The sequence below is a fragment of the Pseudorca crassidens genome, chromosome 3, assembly GCF_039906515.1.
Source record: "Pseudorca crassidens isolate mPseCra1 chromosome 3, mPseCra1.hap1, whole genome shotgun sequence".
In the NCBI taxonomy this organism is placed as follows: domain Eukaryota; kingdom Metazoa; phylum Chordata; class Mammalia; order Artiodactyla; family Delphinidae; genus Pseudorca; species Pseudorca crassidens.
Window position 1 is genome coordinate 127,796,293 of NC_090298.1, and position 26,566 is coordinate 127,822,858.

Consider the following 26,566-nt stretch of genomic DNA (forward strand, 5'->3'; position numbering starts at 1 on the left):
GAATATATATCCTATATTATATTGCTTCCCTTCTGCTCTGGGGCAGACTGCACGCTCCTTCCAAACAGGAAAACCGCACAGCCCACGGACTCAAATTTTTGAAAGCTGTTTTCTCCCACTCCCTCCGACCCACCCCGAACCCTCCCCGTCCTCCCTGGCCCCTCAGTTCCTGTATTAGAAAAGCCCCTCCCTCCCCGCTCCCACCAGCCACCCGAGGTTAAATAGATAGTGCCACATTCTAAGAGTCATGCATCGCCGCATTTGGCATTGCACACATTGCAGAGAAGGAGACGGTTGTGTGTGCGCCCCCTCCCTCCCATCCCCTCCTTTTCGGCCCTCAGATTCCTGCGCTCTTCCCACTCTGCCCTCTCCCAGCCTCCCCCCATCCCAGACCCGTCACTGGTTGTGGACATCCTCCCTGCGGACGATCTTGTAGATGATCCAGTAGAACATGTTGAAGATGAGGAAGGCCATGGGGAAGCCTATGCGGGAGATTTTGTCAATCTTCTTGGCCCTCTGGATGAAGAGTTTTCGCATCTCCTCCGGGGACTTAGATGGCGCAGGAGGTGGGTTGGTGGTGGTGGTGTTGTTGGTGCCCTTGACCGAGATGCCATCCTTGGCCTGAAGGCAGGCCGGGCCCATCCCATAGGCAGAGAAGTTGAAGCGGCCCTCTCCGGCCTCATCCTCCTGAAACAGATTCAACATGGGGCTCTACTTAAAATAAGACAGGGGCTGGGCACCCTCCCTGCAAGGCACTCCCCTGGGGGGCCAGGCCATGCCCATCTGGCTCTCCCTGCCTCCATTCCAGGCTCCTGAAGGCTCTTTGGCTGGCTGGGGAGTTATGCCTTATAGAGGGGCGCCACTCACATACCAAAACAGATGCAAACCAGGGGATAGGAGTGCAGCGTGGAGTCTGGAGACCTGTGTTCAGGTCTCTGCTCCATCATTTGCTGGCTGTGTGACCTTACGCAAGTCACTTCCTTGGAAGACTTCCTTCCATGACTCTCAAAGAGTTTTTTAATTTCATTTTTTCCTTTACTTGGGGATAAGATTCACTCCACTACTTCAAGGTGTTTTTCGACCATCAGAGGTTATAGATGAGCGGATACTCTGAACGCTGTTTTGTTAGAAATCCAGGGGACAGTTTGGAGAGATCCCCTGCTTTGCCTCTGTTGCCTCCTTGCCCTCTCCCACCCACACCATTCCCCAGTAATGTCTTCTGTGCGTAGGTTGGGGGAGGGAGTGAACGGCCCAGGAGGGAGCAAGGGCTGTGGGCCTCACCTCCACTCACAAGCCAGGGCACCACAGCTGCTTCTTTCCTCCATGTTCCTGTATCCCTGGCAGGTGTGACCTCAGACATACCTCTGGATTTTTATCACGTTATCATTCAAGCCCTTCATCATTTGGCTCCAACTTACCTTTGCAGCTTCCCCCCTCCCCCACCCTATGCTCTGCACCCCTGCCTGTTGTGTTGCATGTTCCCCCCTCCCTGCCTCATGCTCACTACCCAAATGTCTGCTCCCCTGACCCTCCTCGCTTTTTCTGTTCCTCATCTGGATCGTGGAGACACTCTTGTCTGCTCTCATCATGTCCGGCTTTGTGGTCCTTCCTTGTGAGCTCTGAGGCACGCTGAGAGTCTCAGCTGGGCTGCTGATTCAGTGTGTGGCTCTGGGGGGTTTATGGGCTCACTCTGCCATCCTGGAGAGCGAGAGCTCTTCGGGTAGCCTCCCTGTCTTCTGCTTGTTCCTGTGAGGGGCACGGCCAGCAGAGAGCAGGAAATGGAGCCCAGGGGCCCCAGTGCCTGTCCAGCTCTGCGCCTGCCACTCCATCCTGGGTCCCCATCTGGGCTTGTTGTGATGACGTCTAGCCTAGTTTCCCTCCTGCCTCCCATCTCCCCCCCCCGCCCCCTCCAACCCATCTGGGTTGTTATGACATAAATCTTATTGGTCGTCTTTTGCTTAGAACTTTTTAATAGGCTGCCACTGACTTGAGGATAATTAAAACTTTTACATGGTGACAAGGCCTTAGATGACTTGGGCAGTGCTGTCTGCGTATCTCCGTCTGGCATTCTGTGCTCCAGCCACCCTGTGATATTTCCATCTCTTGGAAAGTGCTGCACTCCTCTTTCACTCTGGCCTCTGGGAAGGTGGGTCTCTCTGCTGGAGCGCTCTCCCAGCCCCACCCCTGCTTCCATCTCCTTCTCTTTCCCTGAACTAATTCCTACTCAGAGGCCTTCCCTGAGCCCAGGGATAGGCTAGGTGTCCCTGCTGTGAGCTCCATAAACTCCCTCTACACCCCTCCCTCTTTTTCCTTTTTTGTATTTTAAAGCCCTTATCACATTGTTTTCCTTGATTAATGTCTGTCTCTTCCATTAGACTGTAAACTCCATGAAGTCAGAGGCAAAGTCTGTCATGAATATATTTCCTGGGCAGAAGTTCAAAACTCTGCCAATGTTTGTTGACTAAACGTTTACTTGTATATCCTCTCCAATCCCAGCTTCCCCACCTTCCAACCTTTTTTTAAAATTTAAATGCGGTTGTATTCCTAGCGCCAGGAGGATTTTTTTTTTTTTTAATTGGAGCATAGTTGCTTTACAATGTTTTGTTAGTTTCTGCTGTACAGCAAAGTGAATCAGCTACACATATGCATATATCCCCTCTTTTTTGGATTTCCTTCCCATTCAGGTCACCACAGAGCATAGAGTAGAGTTCCCTGTACTGTACAGTAGGTTCTCATTAGCTATCTATTTTATGCACAGTAGTGTGTATATGTCAATCCCAATCTCCCAATTCATCCCACTCCCAACCTTACCCCCTTGGTATCCATACGTTTGCTAGCACCAGGAGGATTTGACACATACAATGAATGCTCAAGAAATCTTCTGCAAATGACTGAATCTGGTCCAACACCCATGTTGCACAAGTGAGGGAAAGAAGATGGGCTCCAGTGCCTGGCAGATCGGTGCTCAACCAATACTTGTCTATGGGGACAACAACTAGAGGGTTTGTGCCAGAGCCGAGGAGAGGAGTTGGGGGAGCCCTGTGCCTGGAAGTGGGCTGGCTCCGACTCTGTTGCTTATCAGTATAAATAGCCCCCCCCCCCCCCCCCCCCCCCCCCCCGCTGTGGTGGGGTGGGTGGGGTGGGTGCTTGAAAACGTTTTCTCGCTGGGCTCCAGGTATGCAGGGAGTGGCCCAAGTTAACGCTCTGTGTAGCTTTGGAAAATTATTCTCTGCCTTCTTCATCTATTAAGCATGAGAGGGGATGGGATGGGGGTGTGGAGGCCTCATCTGGTGAGAAGATGATCAATTTCACATTGTATCCAGGAGAAAGGAAATTCCCTAGAAATGACTGGACCAAAGCTTGCTATTCCTATTTGAGCCAGCAGGTGGCAGGAAATGAATGCCCAACTGCACCTGGGGCTGCGTGGGGCTGGAGCAGGGGAAATCTGATAGTTACTCTAGAGCCCAGGGAGGTTGGTAGTGTGCCTGCCCAGTCAGGCTCACAGAGGTTTTCTAATAATCTGAGTAATGAGGCTGGCCAGGAAATTCGAGGACCAGATGCTTTCTGCCCAGCAAATGAGGTAACATGGGAAGATAGAGGGAGATGAGGAGCCTGGCCAAGATCACAGGCTCCGAGAAACTCGGGCATGTAAGCGAGTTCCTCTTCACTCCCATCTGGGGCTTAAAACCCCCCTAGGGCTCTGCGGTCCCAGCTTGTACACTGCCAGTGTACAGGCCGCATCCAGAGGGCCTTACTCCAAGGAACCTCTTCTTTATGGTGAGCCCGATTCTGTGTCCTTGTAGTTTCTGACATTTGTGCCAGGTTGAGAGCCCATGGGCCCAAGGAAGGTCACCCTAATTCAGATGCACACCAGGGGCCAGGCAGGAGGAGGGCGTGATGAAGTGAGCCTGGGGCTGTGGAATGCATTCCCTACCTACAGGCATTTGCAGTGCGCCTGTACCACGTGGGATGTGAACGCAGCGGGACCAGAGGCTGCAATGTGTTGAGTGAAACTAGAAGTGTGACTTTTGAATGCTGGCACTTTCTTGCAGACTTTTAAGACACTGCTTAAAAACGTAAAGATATTTGCGTGGCACATTTGACCTTCTAGCTACTAGTTTGTGACCTCTGCCTTGGGATAAATCTTAGTTTCTATTTAAGGTCTAATAAATGCAGGACTATTTTTATCTGCTTCAGGATGGAAACACTGATGAACAGATAAGCAGCAGCTGGTGGTATATGGTCAGTGTTTTGAGAATAGCCATGGGTCTTGGAAGGCCGCCTTGCCTTTGCCATCAGTGGCTCCATGAGCCTGGTAACTTGCCCCTCCTCTTTGTTGTCACCTCACAGGAGGAGTGGACCGGATGCTCTCTTGAGAGCGCTTCCAGCACCAGCGTGCTGTGAGAGAATGAGGAAGGAACCGAGCAGAGGAATCTGATCAAATCTGCATAGTGGCCTTATGCACACTTTACCTGGCCAGAGGTAAAACAAAGCTTTTGTTTTCCTCTAGTGTATAAAAGTGGTAGGCGGTTGGCAAGGGTGAAGGCAGCCTTTGGAAGTACTGTAGGCCCTGCGTATTACATATCTGCAAGGAGCTTCATTCACAGTTTCGTCTCTGTAAACGCTGCCCCCTGGAGTTGTGCAGGGCACAGTCTGGTGGACTGGTGCCAGTCAAATACTTTGGACATAGTCTTCCCAAATAACCGTCTCTGCAACACATTTTTGAACTTCTTTTAGTAGAGGGAAATGCAGAAAACGCTAGCCTATGGGGGAGAAAGGGAAAATAAAAAGTAAATCCCAGAGATAGTTGTGTTTGGTCAGTTCCTTGTTTGGACCATGTTAAGAGTCAGAGGCTAGGTATCTGGTGGACAGTAATGGAAGGACTAAAACTAGGGTCTTTCAAGAAGTCCTGTCTGGCTCGCTGCACCCAAGATGGTTTCCTCTTCCAGCGCAGGTTATATCCTAACTCCCATGGGCATCTTCTGTCTCGGAATGTCTGCCTGCCGCCTGCGGTTAACTGCTAGAAGTTAATTGAATCAGTTTGCTGATGTTTAAGAAACATACTGAGGGAAATCTGTGCCTATGGAATCATTTTAATCCCTGGCACTTGTGTGGCAGGAACAAAACTTAAAGCTACTTTGGCATCTGATTTCATCTTCACCACAGTCCCCCATTATACCCACTTAGTCCATTTTACAGATGGAGAAGCTGGGCCCCAAAAGAGGCTAGCTGAAAATCACGTACCAAAGAGGCAGAGTCCTTTGTCACAGCACCTTGTAACTCGGTAGACAGCTATTTTCTGTAGGTCAACCTAAAGCAGCTAGGGCCTTGGTGTGTGGCAGGTATGTGGTGTGTGGCCTGTATGAGCCCGCAGTGTATGAGCCCCTGGTTGTCCTTATCCATTGCTGGAAACACAGTAACCTCTCTGACTGGCAGGTCTCCTCTTTTTTCATTAGGTTTTTTTTATCCCTTTGTCCATTTGTTCAACAAATGCCTATTGCGTGTTCACTATCTATCAGGCCTTGTGTTACGCACCAGGGATGTAGCACTGAGCAAGAGGAGACAGGGTCTCTGCCCTGAGGGAGCTTATCATTCAGTGGACGATGCGCAGTAAACAATCACGTGATTGAACGCATAATTATAACTCAAGATAAATGTTCAGAAGGAAAGAAACCGAGTTCAACTAGAGTATGGTTTTCGCTGGCATAAACAGTGTCTTTGTGCAAATTAGAAGAAAGGCATCCACCTCTTGGGGTGTATGAATCGAGATCCCTTCCTCTGGCTGATAGAGTCCACGCCAGGGCAGGGTTTAGAGAAGAGCACCTCCTTGGCTGGGGGTCCTTGTAGGATACAACCTGCATGACCACACTTAACAGGCAGGCATACGCACCTCAGTACAGGACCTAACCTTGCCTTAGGATATCAAGGAAAGACGCCTCAGCCGAGGACTGGAAGATGAGTGGATTCATACCAGGCAAAGTGCACCGGAAGAGCAACCCAGGAGGAGAGAACCAGACGCCTAACATCCTGTGCGTATGCTTGAGGAACTATGAAAAAAGCCAGGGTAGATGGTGCTCAGAGAGCAAGGGAGGAAGTGATGTGAAGATGAGGCTGGAGAGAAAAGCAGCTTCTCTGATCCGCAGGAGAAAGGCCTCCTGGGGAAGTAGTTATGGACCAGGATGTGGAGCCAGTTTTCTCCCACAGGCTGTATGCTCCCCAATGGCGCTTGTTGGTTGGGACACACACAACCTCTGAATTAACAGAGGTTGGTGACTTTTCAGAGGTGGTGTGCCAAGTATTTCTTTATTCAATTCCTCATAAGGTGAGAGGATCCACTCTGGGGGAGAATCTTGCTGGATGCCCTTTTCTTGGACGTAGGAAACAAAGGCCTGGAAACTGGACATTCTACTCTCAGATCTCACCTTTTGTGGTGCAAATCCCTTCTGGAATCAGGCCCATTGAAATAATTGAAATATTTTCCACCCTGTGGAAAACACCAGCAGACACCCCCTCTGCCTGCCATGCTTTGGGTTTATAGCTAGTTTCTATCTTGACACCATCAGTGTTTGCTCCCTCAGTTCTGTCTTCAGGTGTAACCTGATAGTTAGTGTTACTATCTGCCTATAGACCCAATCAGGGCATTGTTTATGGGAGGGGAAGCTAGGACTTCCAGAACTTTGACCCCTATTTTGTGCGGGCTTTACCCACTGAGAAGGATGGTCCAGTGAAACAAGTATCACAAGACAGGGTTGCCTGGCACTCTTCCGTTTGCTGCCAGCAGCGAGCCAAAGGCCTACCTTGTGATGTCTTCGCTTCCTCCTGAATCGGAGCAGCTCTTTGTGCTGCCGAGACACAAAGTTGACAGCGGCGTACTCGAGCAGGGCTGAGAACACGAAGAGCAGGCACACGGCCATCCAAATGTCAATGGCTTTCACATAGGACACCTGGGGCAGAGGTGGGGGGAAGAGCATAGGGAAGTGAGGAGAGAGCAGAGTGAAGTCTTGAGTACTGAGGAATGTTTTCTGCTCGTTAGGACCCCCTCCCCCATCACTCACTCACTGCTGTCCTCTCTCAGCTGGGATATTAGGGTGGAGGGTGCAGAGGGAAACACAAGAGAAATGCATCAAGAAGACTGGACAGAATATTGGGGAAAAAAGAACATGGTGCCTAGAAGAGCACTAAAGAGAGGGGGACAGTGTGTCTAGCATTATTGTTCGGTGGAACAGAATGTGGTATTTAGACTAAAGCTCTAAATAGGAAGAGAATTTGTACCTAGGGTTAAAAGTAAGTGGAGGATGTCAGTGCGAATGGCAGAGTAAGATCTTCAAAAACTCTCTCTCCCCATAAAAGCAACTATCAAAAACGGTCAGAACCAACTTTTTTTCAGAACTCTGTTAATTAATCAAAGTCTAACAGCAATCCTGTAAGCATTTATTTGAGAAAATCAGCTGGATCTCAGTAAGAACATCAAGCTTCATGGCATTAAAGAACCCCCAGCTTTATTGAGATATAATTCACATATCATACACATTTAAAGTGTACAATTCAAAGGTTTTATACATTCACAGATATGTGCAATCATCATCACAGTCAATTTTAGAACATCTTCATCACCTCAAAAAGAAACCTGCTATCTTTTAGCTATCATTTCCTTATTCCCCCAGTTGTCTTCCTCCAGTCCTGGACATTTCATATGAATGGAATCATACAATTTGTGGCCTTTTATGACTGGGTTCTTTCTCTTAGCATAATGTTTTCAAGATTCATTCATATGGTAGCATGTGTCAGTATTTTATTCTTTTTTATGGCCAAATAATATTCCATTGTATGGATATAACACATATTGTTGATCCATTTATCAGTTGATGGACAGTTTGGGCTGTTTCTACCTTTTGGTTATTATGAGTAAAGCTGCTATGAACATTGGTGTGTAAGCTTTTGTGCGGATGTATGTTTTTATTTCCCTTGGGGCTTTGTGGTGTTTTAAGTTGCCCTATTCCCATCCTCTCATCCCCAGCTCTGTGCTAGCTTTGAAATCCAACAGCCTGCAAGCATGGTGAACACGAGTATCCTGACAGCCACTGCATGGGGCAGGACAGAGTAGGAGATTCTTTAAAGCTGCATTCTCAGGGAATTGTTATTTGACCAGTTTTGTGGTTCTCTGAGAGACCCCACTCACAAGGCTGTCTTTATTTGACCTGACTTGGAGCTGGTCCAGTGTGAACAGCTTTTTCCTTGAGGGCATTTGTTGAAAACAATCATCGGCAAGTGTTGAACATTACATCAGCCCCAGGCAGTTGGTAACAGTTGAGGCAAACAATAGGTTGAGCAAAAAGTATAAAAGGAAAATCTGGGGAATGAGCTGTCCATAGAGGGCTTTAGGAAGCTATGATATATTCCTGGGAATCTATGCACATTCTTAGGCCTGTGTGTATGCTCAGGGAAGACCTGAGAAGGCTCTTAGCACTCAACTCTGAATAAACAGGAAGTAAAGGCTAAGGCAAAGTTGTAAACTGCTTGGCTGAGTGTTGAAAGTACACACAGAGTCCCTAGGCAAAGGCTGGGAGATGTATAGGGTTCAGGCATTTAAGGAGATCTCTTAAAGTCTTAGCTAACCACTAAGCTAACTGTAGAGACTTCAGTGGCCCCACACAGCAAAGAATACAGACATTACAGAATTAGTTCTGTAAAGTTACTAAACAAACAAACAACAACAAATCCTGAAGAGGGAGGAGAATCTGATTTCCAGAGATGCCACATTGTATAATGTAAAATGTGTAATTTTCAACAACAAATCTAAGACATACAAAGAAACAAGAAAATATGGCGAATGCAATGGACTGAATGTTTGTGTCCTCCCCAAATTCATATGTTGAAATCCGAATCCCAATGCAATGGTATTTGGCGATGAAGCCATTGGGAAGTAATTAGGTCATGAGAATGGAGCCCTCATGCATGGGATTAGTGCCTTTATAAAAAGAGTCCAGAGAGCTAGCATACTCTCTTTCTGCCGTGTGAGGATACAACAGTAAGTCAGCAGTTTGCAACTGGAAGAGGATCCTCACCAGAACCAGACTATGCTGACACTCTGATCTCAGACTTCAAGCCTCCAGAACTGTGAGAAATAAATTTATGTCATTTATGAGCCACCCAGTCTATGGTACTTTGTTATAGAAGCCTGGATTGACTAAGTCAGGCCCATACATAGGAAAAAAGCAGTCAAAAGAAGCTGTGCCTGAGCTTCCCTGGTGGCACAGTGGTTGAGAATCTGCCTGCCGATGTAGGGGACACGGGTTCGAGCCCTGGTCTGGGAGGATCCCACATGCCATGGAGCAACTAGGCCCGTGAGCCACACTACTGAGCCTGCACATCTGGAGCCTGTGCTCCACAACAAGAGAGGCCGCGATAGCGAGAGGCCCATGCACCATGATGAAGAGTGGTCCTCTCTTGCCGCAACTAGATAAAGCCCTTGGACAGAAACGAAGACCCAACACAGCCAAAAGTAAATTAAAAAAAAAAAAAAAAAAAAGCTGTGCCTGAGGAAACCCAGATGTTGGACTTAACAAAGACTTTAAATCAGTTACATTTTTAATATGTTCAAACAACTGAAAGAAACCTTGTCTACACAACTAAAGTATGAGAGGGAATTCCCTGGCTGTCTAGTGGTTAGGACTCTGCGTTTCCACTGCAGGGGCCACAGGTTCAATCCCTGGTCAGGGAACTAAGATCCCACAGCTGGGCAGCCTGGCCCAAAAAAAAAGTGTGACAACAAAGTCTCACCAAGTAGAGCATGAAATAGAAGTTACAAAAAAGAACCAAATAGAAATTCTGGAGTTAAAAAGTAAAATAACTGAACTGAAAATTTTACTAGAGAGGATAACAGCATATCTGAGTAGACAGAAGAAAGAATTAGTGAATCGGAAGAAGAATCAATGAACTTGAGGTTATCCTGTTTGAGGAACAGAATGAAGAAAAATTAACAGAGCCTCAGAGACATGCGGGGAACCATCAAGTGCACTAACGTATGTTTGATGGGTATTTCAGAAGAAGAGGAGAGAGAAAGAGGCAGAATATTTGAAGAAATGGCAACTATTTCCCCAAATTTGATGAAAAACACTAATGTACACATCTGAGAAACACAATATACTCCAAGCAAGATAAACTCAAAGAGATCCACACCTAGACATACCATAATCAAACTGTCAGAAGCCAAAGAAAAAGAATCTTGAAAGCAGAAAGAGAGAAGCAATGCATCATGTACAAAGTATCCTCAATAAGATTAACAGCTGATTTCTCTTTAGAAACCATGGGGTCTAGAAAGCAGTGGGATGAAATTAAAGATGACCTGAATAAATGGGAAGACATCCTGTGTTCATGGATTGAAAGACTTAATAATATTAAGATGGCAGTACTCCCCAAATTCCTATATAGACTCAATGCATTTTGAACTAAAATTCCTTTTTACTGTTGTTGCAGAAATTGACAAGCTGATCTTAAAATTTATATCCATGTTCATATGGAAATGCAAGTGACCCAGAATAGCCAAAACAATCTTTAAAAAGAACAAAGTTGGAGGACTCACACTCCCCAACTTCAAAACTCACTATAAAGCTATGGTAATCAAGAGAGTGATACTGACATAAAGATAAATATACTTACCAGTGGAATAGAATTGAGGGTCCAGAAATAAATCCATACATCTATGGCCAATTGATTTTTGAGGAGAATATAAATTCAGTGGAGGGAAAGAATAGTCTTTTCAACAAATGGTGCTGGGGTAACTGGAGATCCACATGCAAAAGAATGATATCTCTCCATATACCATATACAAAAATAAACAAAAATGGATCGAAACCCTATATTTAGAGCTAAACTATAAAACTCTTAGAAAAAAATGTATGTGTAAATCTTCATGATCTTGGATTAGGTATTTCTTAAGTACGATACCAAAAGCACAAGCAACAACAGAAAATATAAATTAGACTTCATCAAAATTATAAACTTTTGTGCATAAAGAACTATCAATTAAGTAAAAAGACAACCCATAGAATGGGAGAAAATATATGCAAATCACATATCTCATAAGGGTTTTAAATCCACAATACACAAAGAGCTATTACAACACAACAATAAAAAGGGAAATACCCCAACTAAAAATTGGGGCAAGAGATTTGAATAGATTCTCCAAAGAAGATACAGAAATGGTCAATAAGCACATGAAAAGATGCTCAACACTATTAGTTGTTCAGAAAATGCAAATCAAAACTAGAGTGAGGGCTTCCCTGGTGGCGCAGTGGTTAAGAATCCGCCTGCCAATGCAGGGGACACGGGTTCGAGCCCTGGTCCAGGAAGATCCCACATGCCGCGGAGCAACTAAGCCCGCGAGCCACAACTACTGAGCCCACGTGCCACAACTAATGAAGCCCACGTGCCTAAAGCCCGTGCTCTGCAACAAGAGAAGCCACGACAATGAAAGGCCCATGCACCACAACGAAGAGTAGCTCCTGCTTGCCACAACTAGAGAAAAGCCCGCGCGCAGCAACGAAGACCCAACACAGCCAAAAATAAATAAATAAATTTATAAAAAAAACCCAAAAAACTAGAGTGAGATACCACTTCACTTCTTTTAAGATATTGATAATCAAAGAGATAGAATAACAAGCGTTAACAAGAATGTGGAGAAATTGGAACTTTGGCAGGATTATAAAATGGTGTAGCCACTCTGGAAAATAGTTTGGCAGTTCCTCAAAAAGTTTAGCATATAATTACATATGACCCAACAATTCCACTCTTAGGTATATACTTATAAGGGTTGAAAACATATGTCCACACAAAAACTTGTAAACAGATGTTCATAGCAGCATTATTTAAAATAGGCAAAAAGTGGCATAACCCAAATGTCCATCAACTGATGAATAGATAAACAAAATATGAAATATCCATACAATAGAATATTATTCAGCCATAAAAAGAAATGAAGTAGTGATACATTCTACAACATAAATGAACCTTGAAAATATTATGCTAAATGAAAGAAGCCAGTCATAAAAGTACACATATTGTGTGATTCCCCTTAGCTGAAATGACTAGGATAGGCAAATTCATAGAGGTAGAAAGTGGATTAGTGGTTGCCAGGGGCTGGTGGGAGCGGGGAACAAGGAGTGACTGTTGATGAATATGGGGGTTTCTTTGTGGGGTGATGAAATGTTCTGGAATTAGCGCTGAGGGTGTACAACTTTGTGAATATATTAAATGCCACTGAATTTTATGCTTTAAAAAAAGCAAAGGGGGAAGAATGTCAGGTTGAGTGTAATAGCAAACGAAGCCCAATATCAAGTCTAGTGTTAACAATGAGTGGAGTAGAATGTTGAGTCTGGTGAGGGGGAACGCGGCATCAACTATTAATAGAGAGTGGAGCAGCATGTTGAGCCTAACATAAGGAACAGGAAGCAGAATATTACTTCTGCTGTTGCAAATGAACAGAGCAGAAAGTGGTGTCAGTTGGTAACAGTAAACAGAATTTGGTTTCAAGCTTTTACAGTAAATGTAGCAGAATGCAAAGTCTAGTGTTAATAGTGCAAAGGGCAGATTGTTGAGTTTTCTTGTGAGGATGAATAGAGGAGAGAGTGGTGTCTAGTGTAGATGGCAAGTGGAGTAGAATATCATGTCTCACATTAAAAGTTAATGGTAGAGGGACTTTCCTGGTAGCGCAGTGGTTAAGAATCCACCTGCTAATGCAGGGGACACAGGCTCGAGCCCTGGTCCAGGAAGATCCCACATGCTGTGGGGCAACTAAACCCGTGCACCACGACTACTGAGCCTGCGCTCTAGAGCCCACGAGCCACAAGTACTGAGCCCATGTGCCACAACTACTGAAGCCCACACACCAAGAACCCATGCTCCACAACAAAGAGAAGCCACCACAATGAGAAGCCAGCGCACCACAAGGAAGAGTAGACCCCGCTCACCGCAACTAGAGGAAGCCCATGTGCAGCAACAAAGACCCAATGCAGCCAAAAAAAAAAAAAAAAGAGTTAATGGAAGAGTCATGTCATGAAAAACAAAAAAAAGTGGGGAGACTGTTCTAGATTAAAAGAGCAAGTATATGCAGTATGAATGTTTATTGGATCCATGTCCATTGATGACAGTTTTTGGACAATTGGGAAAATTTAAAGGTTCTATATTAGATGAAATTATGGAATTATTTCTAATTCATTAATACTTATTCAATTAATGTTAATTTTTTAGATGTGATAATATCATTGTGATCGTTATTCCTTATTTAGAGGTGAATTGTCATGTCTGTAACCTTCAAATAATGCAGCAAAAGTTGCATCTGTCTATCTACTTACCTACCTACCAACCTACCTATAAATAGAGATAATGTAAATGTGGCAAAATGATAACAATTGGCATTGAGGTGAAGGCTTTTAGGGTGTTTGTTGTATATTCTTACAACTTTTTCTGTATCAAAACAATGTTAAGTGCAGTATTGCATTGGAAATGGTGCAGAATGTTGCACTTAACATGAAGCTGAAGGGAGCAGAGTATGGCATCTGGCATTAACAGTAGAGCAGAGTGTTGTGTCTAGTGATGAGTGAGTAATGGGGAATGTGGCTCCAGTGACTGTAGTGAATGTAGCACCTAGCACACAGCACCTAGCATTAAAAGAGAGTAAAGCAGAATGAGGCATCAAGAGTTCATATGACAGAAATCTCTTGAATTCCTATACACTAATGATGAAAAATCTGAAATAAAAATTAAGGAAACACTCCCATTTCCCATTGCAACAAGAAGAATAAAATACCTAGGAATAAACCTACCTAAGGAGACAAAAGACCTATATGCAAAAAACTGTAAGACACTGATCAAAGAAATTAAAGATGATACAAACAAATGGAGAGATATACCATGTTCTTGGATTGGAAAAATCAACATTGTGAAAATGACTATACTACCCAAAGCAATCTAGAGATTCAATGCAATCCCTATCAAACTACCAATGGCATTTTTCACAGAACTAGAACAAAAAATTTCACAATTTGTATGGAAACACAAAAGACCCCGAACAGCCAAAGCAATTTTGAGAAAGAAAAACGGAGCTGGAGGAATCAGGCTCCCGGACTTCAGACTATACTACAAAACTACAGTAATCAAGACAATATGGTACTGGCACAAAAACAGAAATATAGATCAGTGGAACAGAGTAGAAAGCCCAGAGATAAATCCACGCACATATGGTCACCTTATCTTTGATAAAGGAGGCAAGAATATACAATGGAGAAAAGACAGCCTCTTCAATAAGTGGTGCTGGGAAAACTGGACAGCTACATGTAAAAGAATGAAATTAGAACACTCCCTAACATCATACACAAAAATAAACTCAAAATGGATTAAAGACCTAAATGTAAGGCCAGACACTATAAAACTCTTAGAGGAAAACATAGGCAGAACACTCCATGACATAAATCACAAGCAAGACCCTTTTTGACCCCCCCTCCTAGAGAAATGGAAATAAAAACAAAAATAAACAAATGGGACCGAATGAAACTTAAAAGCTTTTGCACAGCAAAGGAAACTATAAACAAGAGGAAAAGATAACGCTTAGAATGGGAGAAGATATTTACAAACGAAGCAACTGACAAAAGATTAATCTCCAAAATATACAAGTAGCTCAGGTAGTTCAATATCAAAAAGCAACCCAATCCAAAAATGGGCAGAAGACCTAAATAGACATTTCTCCAAAGAAGATATACAGACTGCCAACAAACACATGAAAGGATGCTCAGCATCACTAATCATTAGAGATGCAAATCAAAACTACAATGAGGTATCACTTCACACCAGTCAGAATGGCCATCATCAAAAAATCTAGAAACAATAAATGCTGGAGAGGGTGTGGAGAAAAGGGAACCCTCTTGCACTGTTGGTGGGAATGTAAATTGATACAGCCACTATGGAGAACAGTATGGAGGTTCCTTAAAAATCTGCAAATAGAACTACCATATGACCCAGCAATCCCACTACTGGGCATATACCCTGAGAAAACCATAATTCAAAGAGTCATGTACCACAATGTTCATTGCAGCTCTATTTACAATAGCCAGGACATGGATGCAACCTAAGTGTCCATTGACAGATGAATGGATAAAGAAGATGTGGCCCATATATACAATGGAATATTACTCAGCCATAAAAAGAAATGAAATTGAGTTATTTGTAGTGAGGTGGATGGACCTAGAGACTGTCATACAGAGTGAAGTAAGTCAGGAAGAGAAAAACAAATACCGTATGCTAATACATATATATGGAATCTAAAAAAAAAAAAAAAAGGTTCTGAAGAACCTAGGGGCAGGACAGGAATAAAGACGCAGACATAGAGAATGGACTTGACACGGGGAGGGGGAAGGGTAAACTGGGACGAAGTGACAGAGTGGCATGGACATATATACACTACCAAATGTCTAATAGATAGCTAGTGGGAAGCAGCCACATAGCATAGGGAGCTCTGTGCTTTGTGTCCACCTAGAGGGGTGGGATAGGGAAGGTGGGAGGGAGACGCAAGATGGAGGGGATATGGGTATATCTGTATACATACAGCTGATTCACTTTGTTGTACAGCAGAAACTAGCAAAACATTGTAAAGCAATTATACTCCAATAAAGATATTTTAAAATTTTTTGAAAAAAGGAGGAGATATGGGAATGTATGTATATGTGTAGCTGATTCACTTTGTTATAAAGCAGAAACTAACACACCATTGTAAAGCAATTATACTCCAATAAAGATGTTTAAAAAAACCCACGAAATAGTGACTAATTCCTTGTGCTCGCCTTGTCTCAGGCAGGGAAGGGAGATGTGTGTCCTCCTTATCTGTCCTGGTGTTCTGTGCTCTTGGGCAGTAGGACTTACCTTGGGCAGAGATGCTCGGGAGCCTGAGCTCTGGGTGGTCATGGTGAGCACGGTGGTGATGCCCAGGCCCACACGGGCTGGGGCAGCATCCATGTTGATCCAGAAGGAAATCCACGAGAGGATGACAATGAGCAGGCTGGGAATGTACATCTGGATCAGGTAGTAGCCCATCTGTCGCTCCAGGTGGAACCGGGCCTCGATGCAGGTGAATTTGCCTGCAAGAATTTATAGTGGGAAGGCCAGGTAGCCTTGGACAGGAGCAAGGCTTTGAGGTCAGAGCAACCTCGACTGGAGTCCTGGTTCAGCCTCACACTAGCTGTGTCCTTAGGTGAGTGTCTGAATCTTTCTGTGTCTCAGTTTCCTCATCTTTGGTAAATTGGGGATAATGATAATGATGATAATAGTAATAATAATACCAACCTCATATGGTTACTCATGGTTACTGTGATGGTAAAATGAGATGATGCCTATGCCTATAAAGAACGTAGCACAGTCCTCACAAACCATTAAGGCTGAGAATGTCATTTGCCATCATCCCCATCAACACTAGTTTGTTGCTAAGAGTGGGCCCAAGTGGATCATTCTCTATCCTTCTGCCAGTTTTGTTCCCAAAAAGTGACTCATTTCTGTTACTTCCTCTTGTAGAACCTTTCTTTCCCTCCATCTCTCCCCATACAAGAAAGTCCCCATTACCTACAGGGAAAAGTTCAAACTCTAGTCTGCCCTTCACGGTCAAGCTCTAGCCTGTTTCCACCCCATTTCTCTTGTTTCTTTACTCTACTCATGACCCCCTACACTCCATCCCTTGCCTTGAGCATCCTCTGTATTTTCTCACTTCTGAGTTTTTGAGCCTGATAATCTCTCTGCCCCGAATGCCCTTCTTCCGCCCCACAACCAGCCAAAGGAGTCGTCCATCTCCTTTATGGCAGTTTAACTGTGAAGTCTGCCCCAGGCAGAGTGCGCTTTTTTTCCTGTGTCCCTTCAGCTCTCTTCACACGATCATCAGAGCCTTTAAGGCATAGTACACTGAGTTAGTAGGCAACTTGATCTCGCTCTCTCTCTCTCTCTCTCTCTGTCCTCTGCACCAGACTGCGGACAGCTCGTCTCCTCCCAATCTGTGAATCCCTGGAACTGGGCTGGGCCATCCTGTGGTGGCGTCTTAGCTCCAGTCAACTGATGCACAGTTACCAGGGGATTTTCTACAGCTCCCTGGACAGCCCCTTCCATGTGGACAGGGCCTTGCCAGTCTTCTCGCCTTGAATCCACAGAGCTAGCCCAGAACTCAGCTCTCACTTAAATGTGAATAGTGAAGGGCAACTGAGATGATGAATGAGAAAACGCTGTGTAAACAGTAAAGGGCTGTGTGTGGTATGTGAGAGTCTGTTGTGATTATTTGATTCATGGGGACGCACTGCTAATGAGAGTACAGTTGGCCCTCTCTATCTGTGGGCCCTGCATCCTTCAGTGAGGAGGGCCAACTATGGTCTTGAGCATCCCTGGATTTTGGTAATTTGGCAGGTCCTGGAACCAGTTCCCCTTGGATACTGTCTCTGAGTCTCAGCTTGCCCAGGGATGAAGAGAGTATTTTTGAAGGTTCTAAGATATCTCCGAGATCACTGGAAAGAGACAGCTGTCCTAAACAGACCAGCACCCAGGCTGCCTGCTTTTTCTCTGGGCCTTCTACTTGCATCAGAACCCACAGTGGTTTCTCTGAACCCCTCTCCTTCACCTCCTCTTCTCCTGGGCCCCTGTCCCAGCCTGTCATGTGTCTCCACTCCACTCGGCTGTGTTCAGACAGCAGCCCCCGGCCCAGCTCCCCAGCGTGGCATACTAACTGACTGCCTTTTGTCCACAATGTTCCACGAGCTCCTTCCCAGCCTGAAACAGGGCAGGCGAAGCCAGTCTTGATCCGGTCCCACTTCATCCCTGTGTTCAACCTTCCAACAAATGCTGGGCTAGGCGTGGGAGATAGAGAGCTGAGCTAAAAAGTGGGATTCCCTCCTCGTAGCTCACAGTCCAGGGGACCCTTTCCAACTTCACTGTTTACTAATCCTCAGTGCCAGCTCCCAGCTCCCCACTGAGGTCTAATGTGAACCTTCTCTGTGCTTTTGCCCTCTCAGAAATGCCAGTCCTGGGACTTCCCCAGCGGTCCAATGGTTAAGAGTTCACCTTCCAGTGCAGGGAGTGCAGGTTCGATCCCTGCTCGGGGAGCTAAAATCCCACATGCCTCACAGCCAAAAAAACAAAAAACAAAAAGAAAAACAAAACCAGAGCATAAAACAGAAGCAATATTGTAACAAATTCAGTAAAGACTTCAAAATGGTCCACATCAAAAAAAAAATCTTAAAAAAAAAATAGAAATGCCAGTCCCTCTGTGATAGACACTGCTAGATGTCCTCCCACTGTCAGCTCTCCCTTCTGCCTTAGGGACAGGGTCCGTCCTGAGCTGGACATACTGCTACCTGGAAAAGAGACTGTATCTCCCAGCTCCCCTTGTCATGAGATATGGCCCAAGCTCAAGTGACTTGTCCCAGGACTCACAGGAAGAAAGCGTGGGAGCCACTTTTTGGTTTCAAGGGACATTCTCTTGACCACTAGGTAATAAATACGGAGATGGATCCACCACGGGTACCTCGGAAGATCCGTTGGATCAGCGACTGAATGAATGTTTGCACTGACCTCTGGCCCTGGCTGGGTTGAGGTGGGCCGTCGCACGTACCTGTGTTGTAATGCTTGGTGCAGTACCTCAAGTCCTTCTCCTCCTTCAGGATAAACTGGGGCAGAGTCAGTCCATCTGCCACTTGCACAGCCCCCTGCTCCTGCCACTCAAAGATGAGGTCATTCATGGTGTATCCAACTGGGATGGGATGAGAAGGAGGAGAAGTCACCACCCGGAAGCTCTTATTTGAAGCACGTCAGGGGTACTGCAGGAAGGGCGTCTAACATGAAGCATGTTAGAAGCAGAGAGGCATCAGACACTCAGTGGAACTCGTGAGACTATGTCACTGCTGCGGTTTTTTTCTCCCCACACAAGAGGTTAAAGCTGGTTTCGTTGTTGACATCTACCCTACAGCCCTTCTACCTCTCTTACCCACCCCCGCCAGCCTCCCACCTCAGCTCGTCCTCTTGCCTTCACCCCTCAGTCCCATGTCAGATTCAGCTGACCTCTGCTCTTTTTGCCTGTGCACCATCCTTGCAAGTCCCCCTCTTGTGCCCCCAGCAGATTTTCCTCTGGGGAATAACTGTATGGTATGCTATCCTGGCGGGGCTATCAGTTGGGGGCCAAGGTGTGAGATGGTGACTCAACTAGGCCAATCAGACTCTCTGCCCCAGAGTAAAGTGACAAAGCGTTCGGAGATGGCTGGTGCAGACTCTCCTCAGAGGTGGTGCTCCGAGGGGATGGTCTGTTAGTTCCTGTTGCCTAAATGCTCTGGCCTGGTTCTTGTACTTTAGCTTTTCCTTCAAGTCCATGTGGAACCCCTATGTCCTCCCACTTAATTCCATTCTTTACATGAGTCAGATTGGTTTCTGTGTTTGCAGTCAAAGAAGTGAGCTCCCCTATCTGTTAAAATCTTGGTTCACCTGTGATCTCCTCCATAAAGCCTTCTCCATACCCTGTCTCCTTCCCAGTCAGAAGGAAGTGCACTTTCTGCCTTGAGGCCACAGCATTTTGTACGTCTAACCACACACTTACCACTTGCTGCCTGCCTTAGAGTTACTTGTGCAGAAGACCTCTCCCTTGCTGGAGTGAGCATCCATGACTTATTCAAGCTATTGCTCCTCCATTCCTGGCGAGCATGTTCACAGGGGACATGGAACAGTGCCTCTTTGGAGAATGCTGCTGGCTCCAGAGCTGAACTTCAGTCAGACAATGTTAGGGAAGTTATATTTCTAATGCGTTTTCTAAGAGCAAAGCACCTCATCTGGTATTTTGGGCTATTACAGTAATCTCCTGGGGTCCAGTGGTTAGGAGCATCTGTGTGGGAATTTATGCTGGTCCCATGGGGATAGGAGAGTCTGGTTCTTTTAGAGGCCTCATGCAAGGGACTCACAGCTTTCCAGTTGCATAATGCACGTCTGGACATCCATGGGGAAATTCTTCAAGTCCATGGGGCAGGCCAGTGTCAGGGTGATTCTGGGAAGAGAAAGGACTTGTATGATGTTGGAACCACAAACCAGAGAAGCTGTGCCTCTGTTCCAGTTACTACTGGAAAATCAGTTATCTAGGAAAGGCCAAGGAGGCTAGGGAACCAGTGTTTATTGAAATAATATATGTATATTTTCCACGTCAGAGAGATAAAGTAGGTTGCCTAAAGTCACACAAGTCAGTGGAACTTCTGGGCTTCTTTGGCGTCTGTCTGGCTTCTAGAAACTTGCCTTTAGCAAGTTGCCTGAAGGCCTGTGGGCCATGGGCCACCTCCATCCCTTCTCTTCTGTAGAGCCCTCAGGTAGGGCAGAGCCTGAATTTTAAATTGAGCACCACCAGGCCTCAAGCATCCCCAGGTGCACCTGTATGTAGCAGGTGCGCAGGTGGTTCTTGGGTTCTCCCTTCACACACTAGGCTCATCAAAAGTGATTTCCAAGAGGCTCCCTGCACGCTGGGTGTCCAACACAGCTGACTCGCATCTGCGGGCTCCTGCTGGGGTCAGTTGGGGAGTGGTGGTTGCTCCAGGCGTCTGGGCTAGCTGTTTATTTTGGGTTGTTCAGCCCTGGCAGAGACTGCAGCCTCAGAACCAGAGGGAGTCCCCCTAACAGAATCCGAGGTCTGCAGCTCAGCTGCGATGCAAGACTTCGGCTTGAAAGGCTTTGCCAGCATCTGAGCCCCTGCTGCAGGGAACAGAGAAGAAAGGCTCGTGGAGGCCAGAGAGACTTAGATCATCAGGCCATCTCCTGCACTGGACAGGTGAGAGAACTGGGATGCAGAGAAGGCTAGGTGGGGAGGCATGTCAGGTCACACAGCCAGCTGATGGCTCAGCCAGGGTTCGAAACCAGGTCTCCTGGCTTTTGGATTTCGAGCTCGTATGTTTGCTGGTGGGCTTTCTAGCACTGCTGTCCTGAAAAGCCAACCTCAATACCCGAAGACCCCTAACTGGTGGTCTTGTGGGGCTTAGCTGCTGGCACCTCGGCCCCACGTGGTGAGGCCCACGGCCTGGCGCGAACTTCCTGCTCCAGCTCTCACCCACGGCTGTGGATGCGGGCCCTTTAAGCACAAGGCAGAGGCAGGGAGGGAAAGGGCAGGGAGAGGGAGGGGAAGAAGAGGGGAAAGAGGGAGCTGGAGAAGGAGGGGGAAGGGAAGGGAAAGTGCACGCAGTTGAATTTCTGAAGATAAAAGCTCCGAAGTGGGGCAGCCGTCACAGTGGGTGAACTTCCTGAAGTTGAATGACCTTGGAACATCACTTTCTGCTGATTTGTCTTTCTGTCATGCTGCACTGGGGCTTAGCTTCCTGGAGATATGAAACTGAGCCTGGCTGCAGCAGAATCCAAGCCAGCCAGGCCTCGGTGGCCATCCTGAGCCCGTCACCCTTCCAGTCTGGATGCGCACTGGGTGGGGCGGGCAATGGGTGAGGAAGGCCATGTTGGCCTCGGATTCCTCCCAGTCTGCCCTTCCATGGTGCCTCCTTTACCTGCTGAGGTCCCTGAGTCCCCTCTCCCACCCAGCCTGCTCTCACGGGAGACTCTGAATCCATTCACATTTGGGGATTAGGATCTGTGCGGCCTCTCCAATGGGCTTGGACACTTAAAGCTCATCTCCTAATGGAAATAAAAAGATATATTCCCCTGAGGGACTGGAGGGGCAGGAGAGTCATTTAGGACCAGTGTCCCCTCCCCACCTTTTTTTTTTAACTTTTTATTTTATATTGGCGTATAGCCGATGAACAATGTTGTGATAGTTTCAGGTGCACAGCAAAGCGGCTCAGCCATACATATACATGTATCCATTCTCCCCCAAACTCCCCTTCCATCCAGGCTGCCACATAACATTGAGCAGAGTTCCCTGTGCTACACAGCAGTAGTAGGACCAGTGTCCCTTTAAGCTCTTTGAAATAAAAACATATTCATTCACTCATCAAATATTTGAGTGCCTATTGAATGCTCTGCACTATTCTTCTAGGCTCTGAGTGGGCATTAGGTGCACACTAACAGATTAGAATCTAGGTTCTGCTACTTTGTAGCTGTGGGAACTCTGGCAAGTTGCTTAAACTTTCAGATCCTCACTTGTCTAATCTGCAAAGTGGGCGTAATAAAGCCTACTTCATAGGGTTGTTAGGAGGATTTTAAATAATACATATAAAGTCTGAGCCAGTGAATGGTACGTAGTAAGGATATAACATGGACATTGGTCCTTCTCTCCATGCCTTGGGGGAGGAGACTGAGAATTAGGTGGGTTGGGAGGGGCACAGAGTGTGGCAGGAAGCTCTGAAAGTTTGCCCATAACCAGTGTATGCAGGATATCCCCCGACTGGGGAGGGGAGTCCCAGCAGACTCAGTGCAAGGAGTAGAGGATAGAAAGGCTTTCTAGAAGGGAAGGAGCAGCCCTGGCTTATACCTGTGAGCAGCACCGTCCACCTGGCAGGCCATTTATGTTGAAGTTGCTGTGATTTTTCAGACTTTGCGCCTTTGCTCGGCTATTATTTAAAATTATGATAGAAACGTTTAACATGAGCTCTACCCTCTTAATAAGTGTTTAAATGTACAGTAGAGTATTGTTAACTATAGAGTATTGTTGTTCAGCAGCTCTCTGGAATTTATTCATCTTGAGTAACCGAGTGTTCCTGGGGTCAGCATTGTCTTTGAATATTCTTTTCCCATCTTGTTTGATTGAAATTCTGGGTAAGCTTGGGGTCCTAACTTTAACCTTCCCTCTCTAGGATGCTTCCTTGGTCCCCCTGGTTATAATGAACTACTCGCTTCTAGGAGTTCCCGTGGTATTTTATTCTTACTTGCTGAGTGTAAGCTGCAGAGCTGGCTCTGCCTATTCCGTAAAGGTGTTCGGTTGCCAGGGCCTGTTCACCTCTGTTTCGCCCTCCTCTTAGCGTCTGCCCCCACAGGGTATGTTCTGAGAATGGAGGGGATGAGCCTGTACAGAACTCACCGGATGCTGTAGAGGACATTCCCATTCCGGGAGATCCTCAGCAGTTTGTTGTCCGTGGTGATCTCGTGGAAGTGGGCCCCCTTCTCATTGGCAAAGAACAAGTCAGGTTTCCAGATGGAGTCCAACATGGATGGGTCCAGGTCCAGAGAGTCATCCGGGTATTCGTTGTAGGCCAGCCGGGGGTCGTTCCACTGCTGCCGTAGGAAGATGTTGACCCTATAGTCCTACAGGCAGGAGATAAGGAGGTGGACTCAGAGTCAGGCCCTGGGATGTCACATCTTGGAGGGCCCAGGTGCTTTCGGTCAGCGCTTCCCAAAGCCCCTCCTGGAGGATGCTATCAGAGCGTGGTTGCATCTTACATGGGGATGAGACGTAAAGTCTGTGCATCAGGCAAAAATCAGGGCAGTCATAATTATCCCTGAAAATTCTCTAGATGCCCTGTTAAGTATATTCAACTCTGAACTGAGATTAATTAAATGTTATTCTTTCTTCTGAAAAATTTAAAAAATGAAGTTCATACTGATGTAATAAACACCTGTTTTTCATCCTGTTAACGCTTTGTTGTGTTTGCTTCAGTTTTTGTTAGATAAGAGAAATAATACATCACAGATAAAGCTGAAGTCCCCCTTTTATTATCAACCCCATCAGTGCAGTAATTCTTATGCCCACTAAGGTTTGAGAGTCACTATTCTAGACAGATTGAAGGAACAAAAGAAAAGACTAAAAGCTGACGCCTGAGCATTCACACTATTTTGCCCAATTCCCAAGCAGTGAAGGAAAGTTGGGTGCAGGGATTTTATAGTGTTCTGCTGGTCTTAGGGTTCACACCACTCTGTTTTAATACCGGCCTTCTGTTACCTTCTATCATGTGTTGATTTGTTTGTTTGGGGAGGACTAATAGATGCCACATCTTACTGGAACCCAGCGCTAAGTTAAATGCTCTCTGATGGGACAAAAAAAGTCATGATCAAACCAAGTAGGGAAATGTTTGATTAAACCAAATGTATCAGATTTCTTTATGGCAGGACTTCTCAGAGACCTTAATATGCTGAGGAGTTGTGTGCATCTCCAAGAGGGGAATAGACTATGCAACATTGCCTTGATTTATTTTGGCCATAGAACTCTTTTATTTTGTGCATGAGGCTCATCTTCTACAGAATGTGGGTTAGAAATTGCTGTCCTAGTCAAAGCTACCCGCTTCCCCACCTTTTTTTTTTTTCCAGATGAGGGAACTGAAATCTAGAGAGAGTTGAGACTGGCCGTGTCTCTCTGAAAATGTAGAGCAGAGTTGATTTTGAAGCCCAGGTGCCTTGACTCTTAGCTGAGGATTTGTTCATTGGGTCTTAGAGGGTCTTAAAGAATCCATTTAGTTCTCATTAACAACCTGAGAAGCAATTAGTGGTAGGTCTCCACAGTGGGAAACTGGGTAATGAAGTTAAGAAATATTTCCATTAAGAAAAGTTTTAAATTTTGTTAGAGAGACATTGTAAACTTGGGGCCCGTGAATATTCCATTGCAAGTAGAATTTGGGGTGTATTTGTGTTTTCCTGTGAAGAAGGGTATAGCTCTCTCTGTTGGATTCCCAAGAGGGTTTATAGTTCCCTAGAAGATTAATAACCTCAGTTGAAGTCTAACTTTAAATGTTCTCCTTCAGGGAATAATCTCTGCTCAGAAGCACCTGCTGCTGCTTTTTCTCTGAAGGTGCAGGATAAAGGAGGTTATGCTATATTTTCTTTTGGGGTGCTACCCGTAAATCCTGATCACCCTCGATCTGTCATCAGCAGGAATGGACAGAAGCAAACAGCCCTTCTGCCCCCCACGCTCCCCCCCTGCCACTTCCTCCCACATTCTGTTTGCCTACAGGAATATCAGTAGCTTCCTGAAATGTTCCAAGACGTCTTATGGGACTGTTCTATAATTTAGTTGAAGCCTCTCCCTCTAGCCCCATAGAAAATGACATTTGGTCTCATAATCAGGAATAAAGACACAGACGTAGAGAATGGACTTGAGGACACGGGGAGGGGGAAGGGTAAGCTGGGATGAAGTGAGAGAGTGGCATGGACATATATACACTACCAAATGCAAAATAGCTAGCTAGTGGGAAGCAGCCGCATAGCACAGGGAGATCAGCTTGGTGCTTTGTGACCACCTAGCGGGGTTGGATAGGGAGGGTGGGAGGGAGACGCAAGAGGGAGGAGGTATGGGAACATAGGTATATGTATAGCTGATTCACTTTGTTATAAAGCAGAAACTAACACACCATTGTAAAGCAATTAGACTCCAATAAAGATGTTAAAAAAAATTTCCTATCTTATAAGTCCTGCGGTGGAGGGAAAACTTCAGGCCAGACTGGAGGTTGATTCTTTGTTTTTCCTGTTGATTGTAATAGCTCTCAACCTGGCCCCATCTCATCAGGGATTAGAAACAGCCTCTGTTTGTCCTGTGGATTTTACATGAAGTGCTTGTGTTTGTGTGTGTGTGTGTGTGTGTGTTTGTGTGTGTGTGTGTGTTTGTGTGTGTGTGTGTGTGTGAGTGTGAGAGAGAGAGAGAGAGAGAGAGAGAGGGAGAGAGGGAGAGAGGGAGGGAGGGAGGGAGAGATGAGGCACTGGGAATCATGTCAGAGTAAACAGACTATGAATGGTTGGACAGAAAAAGCCTTCAGTCCCCAAACCCCAGCTGCACTTCTGATGTTCTTGCCAGCAACATGTCAAGCCAGTTTATGTGGCTGGAAGGAAGAAAAGAAAGTGGCATTTCTTAAAATGGCCTGTTAGGCACCAGGCACTGTTCTAGATACTGTCACATACATTTAATCCCTACAAAACCCCTGCAAGCTAGACATTCAGATTCTCCTAGTGAGGTTCAGGAAACTGAGGTTTGGAAAGGTTGAGCTAGTAAGCAGCAGAGCTGGAATCTGAATCCACATCAGCCCGACCTTCTAGTGAGCACCTGTTGATTACGTCCCCTGGCTATGGATGGCTGGTTCTGTGCTGGGGAGCCTCTTCTCTCACCCCCACTGCCTGCTCAGTTTAAGTCTTATCTCCTGTAGGAGGCTTGGTGCCCCCAGGCTTCCCTGACCTCTTCCTTTTCTGATCTCCTAGCAAAATGGAGTGGCCAGAAACGTTTAATTTAGCACTACCTCACTGTGTGTGTCTTATCTCCTCAACCTGAAGGGCAACAGTTTGAGAGGATAAACCTGACCTCCTCTTTCTCTTGCACCATCCTACCTACTCACCCAGTCGGTGTACCTGGAGCTATCCACCACCCAGGAAGGGGAGGGGGAGGGGGAAGCAGAGCCGGAAAAAGATGGGGTAGGAAGAGCTTTCCCCATTTTTTATTTATTTTTTATTTTTTTGACGTACGCGGGCCTCTCCCATTGTGGAGCACAGGCTCCGGACGCGCAGACTCAGCGGCCATGGCTCACGGGCCCAGCCGCTCCGTGGCATGTGGGATCTTCCCGGACCGGGGCACGAACCCGTGTCCCCTGTATTGGCAGGCAGACTCTCAACCACTGCGCCACCAGGGAAGCTCGAGCTTTCCCGATTTTATACTGGAGATACTGCG

At 46.0% G+C, this 26,566-nt stretch overlaps 1 protein-coding gene across 1 annotated transcript in view; it reads right to left on the minus strand.

Annotated features, from left to right (window-relative positions):
* Positions 1-212: 212 nt before the first annotated feature.
* Positions 213-26,566, minus strand: part of GLRA1 (glycine receptor alpha 1) — a 52,613-nt gene continuing 26,259 nt past the window's right edge. Inside the window, exons 4-9 of the mRNA XM_067730236.1 lie at positions 23,006-23,229; positions 19,965-20,047; positions 18,632-18,769; positions 15,913-16,127; positions 6,798-6,944; positions 213-687 (exon numbers count right to left, since the gene is read on the minus strand). Of these exons, the coding sequence (XP_067586337.1) occupies positions 397-687; positions 6,798-6,944; positions 15,913-16,127; positions 18,632-18,769; positions 19,965-20,047; positions 23,006-23,229 (1,098 nt within the window). The 3' untranslated portion in view covers positions 213-396. The remainder of the gene's footprint in view (positions 688-6,797; positions 6,945-15,912; positions 16,128-18,631; positions 18,770-19,964; positions 20,048-23,005; positions 23,230-26,566) is intronic.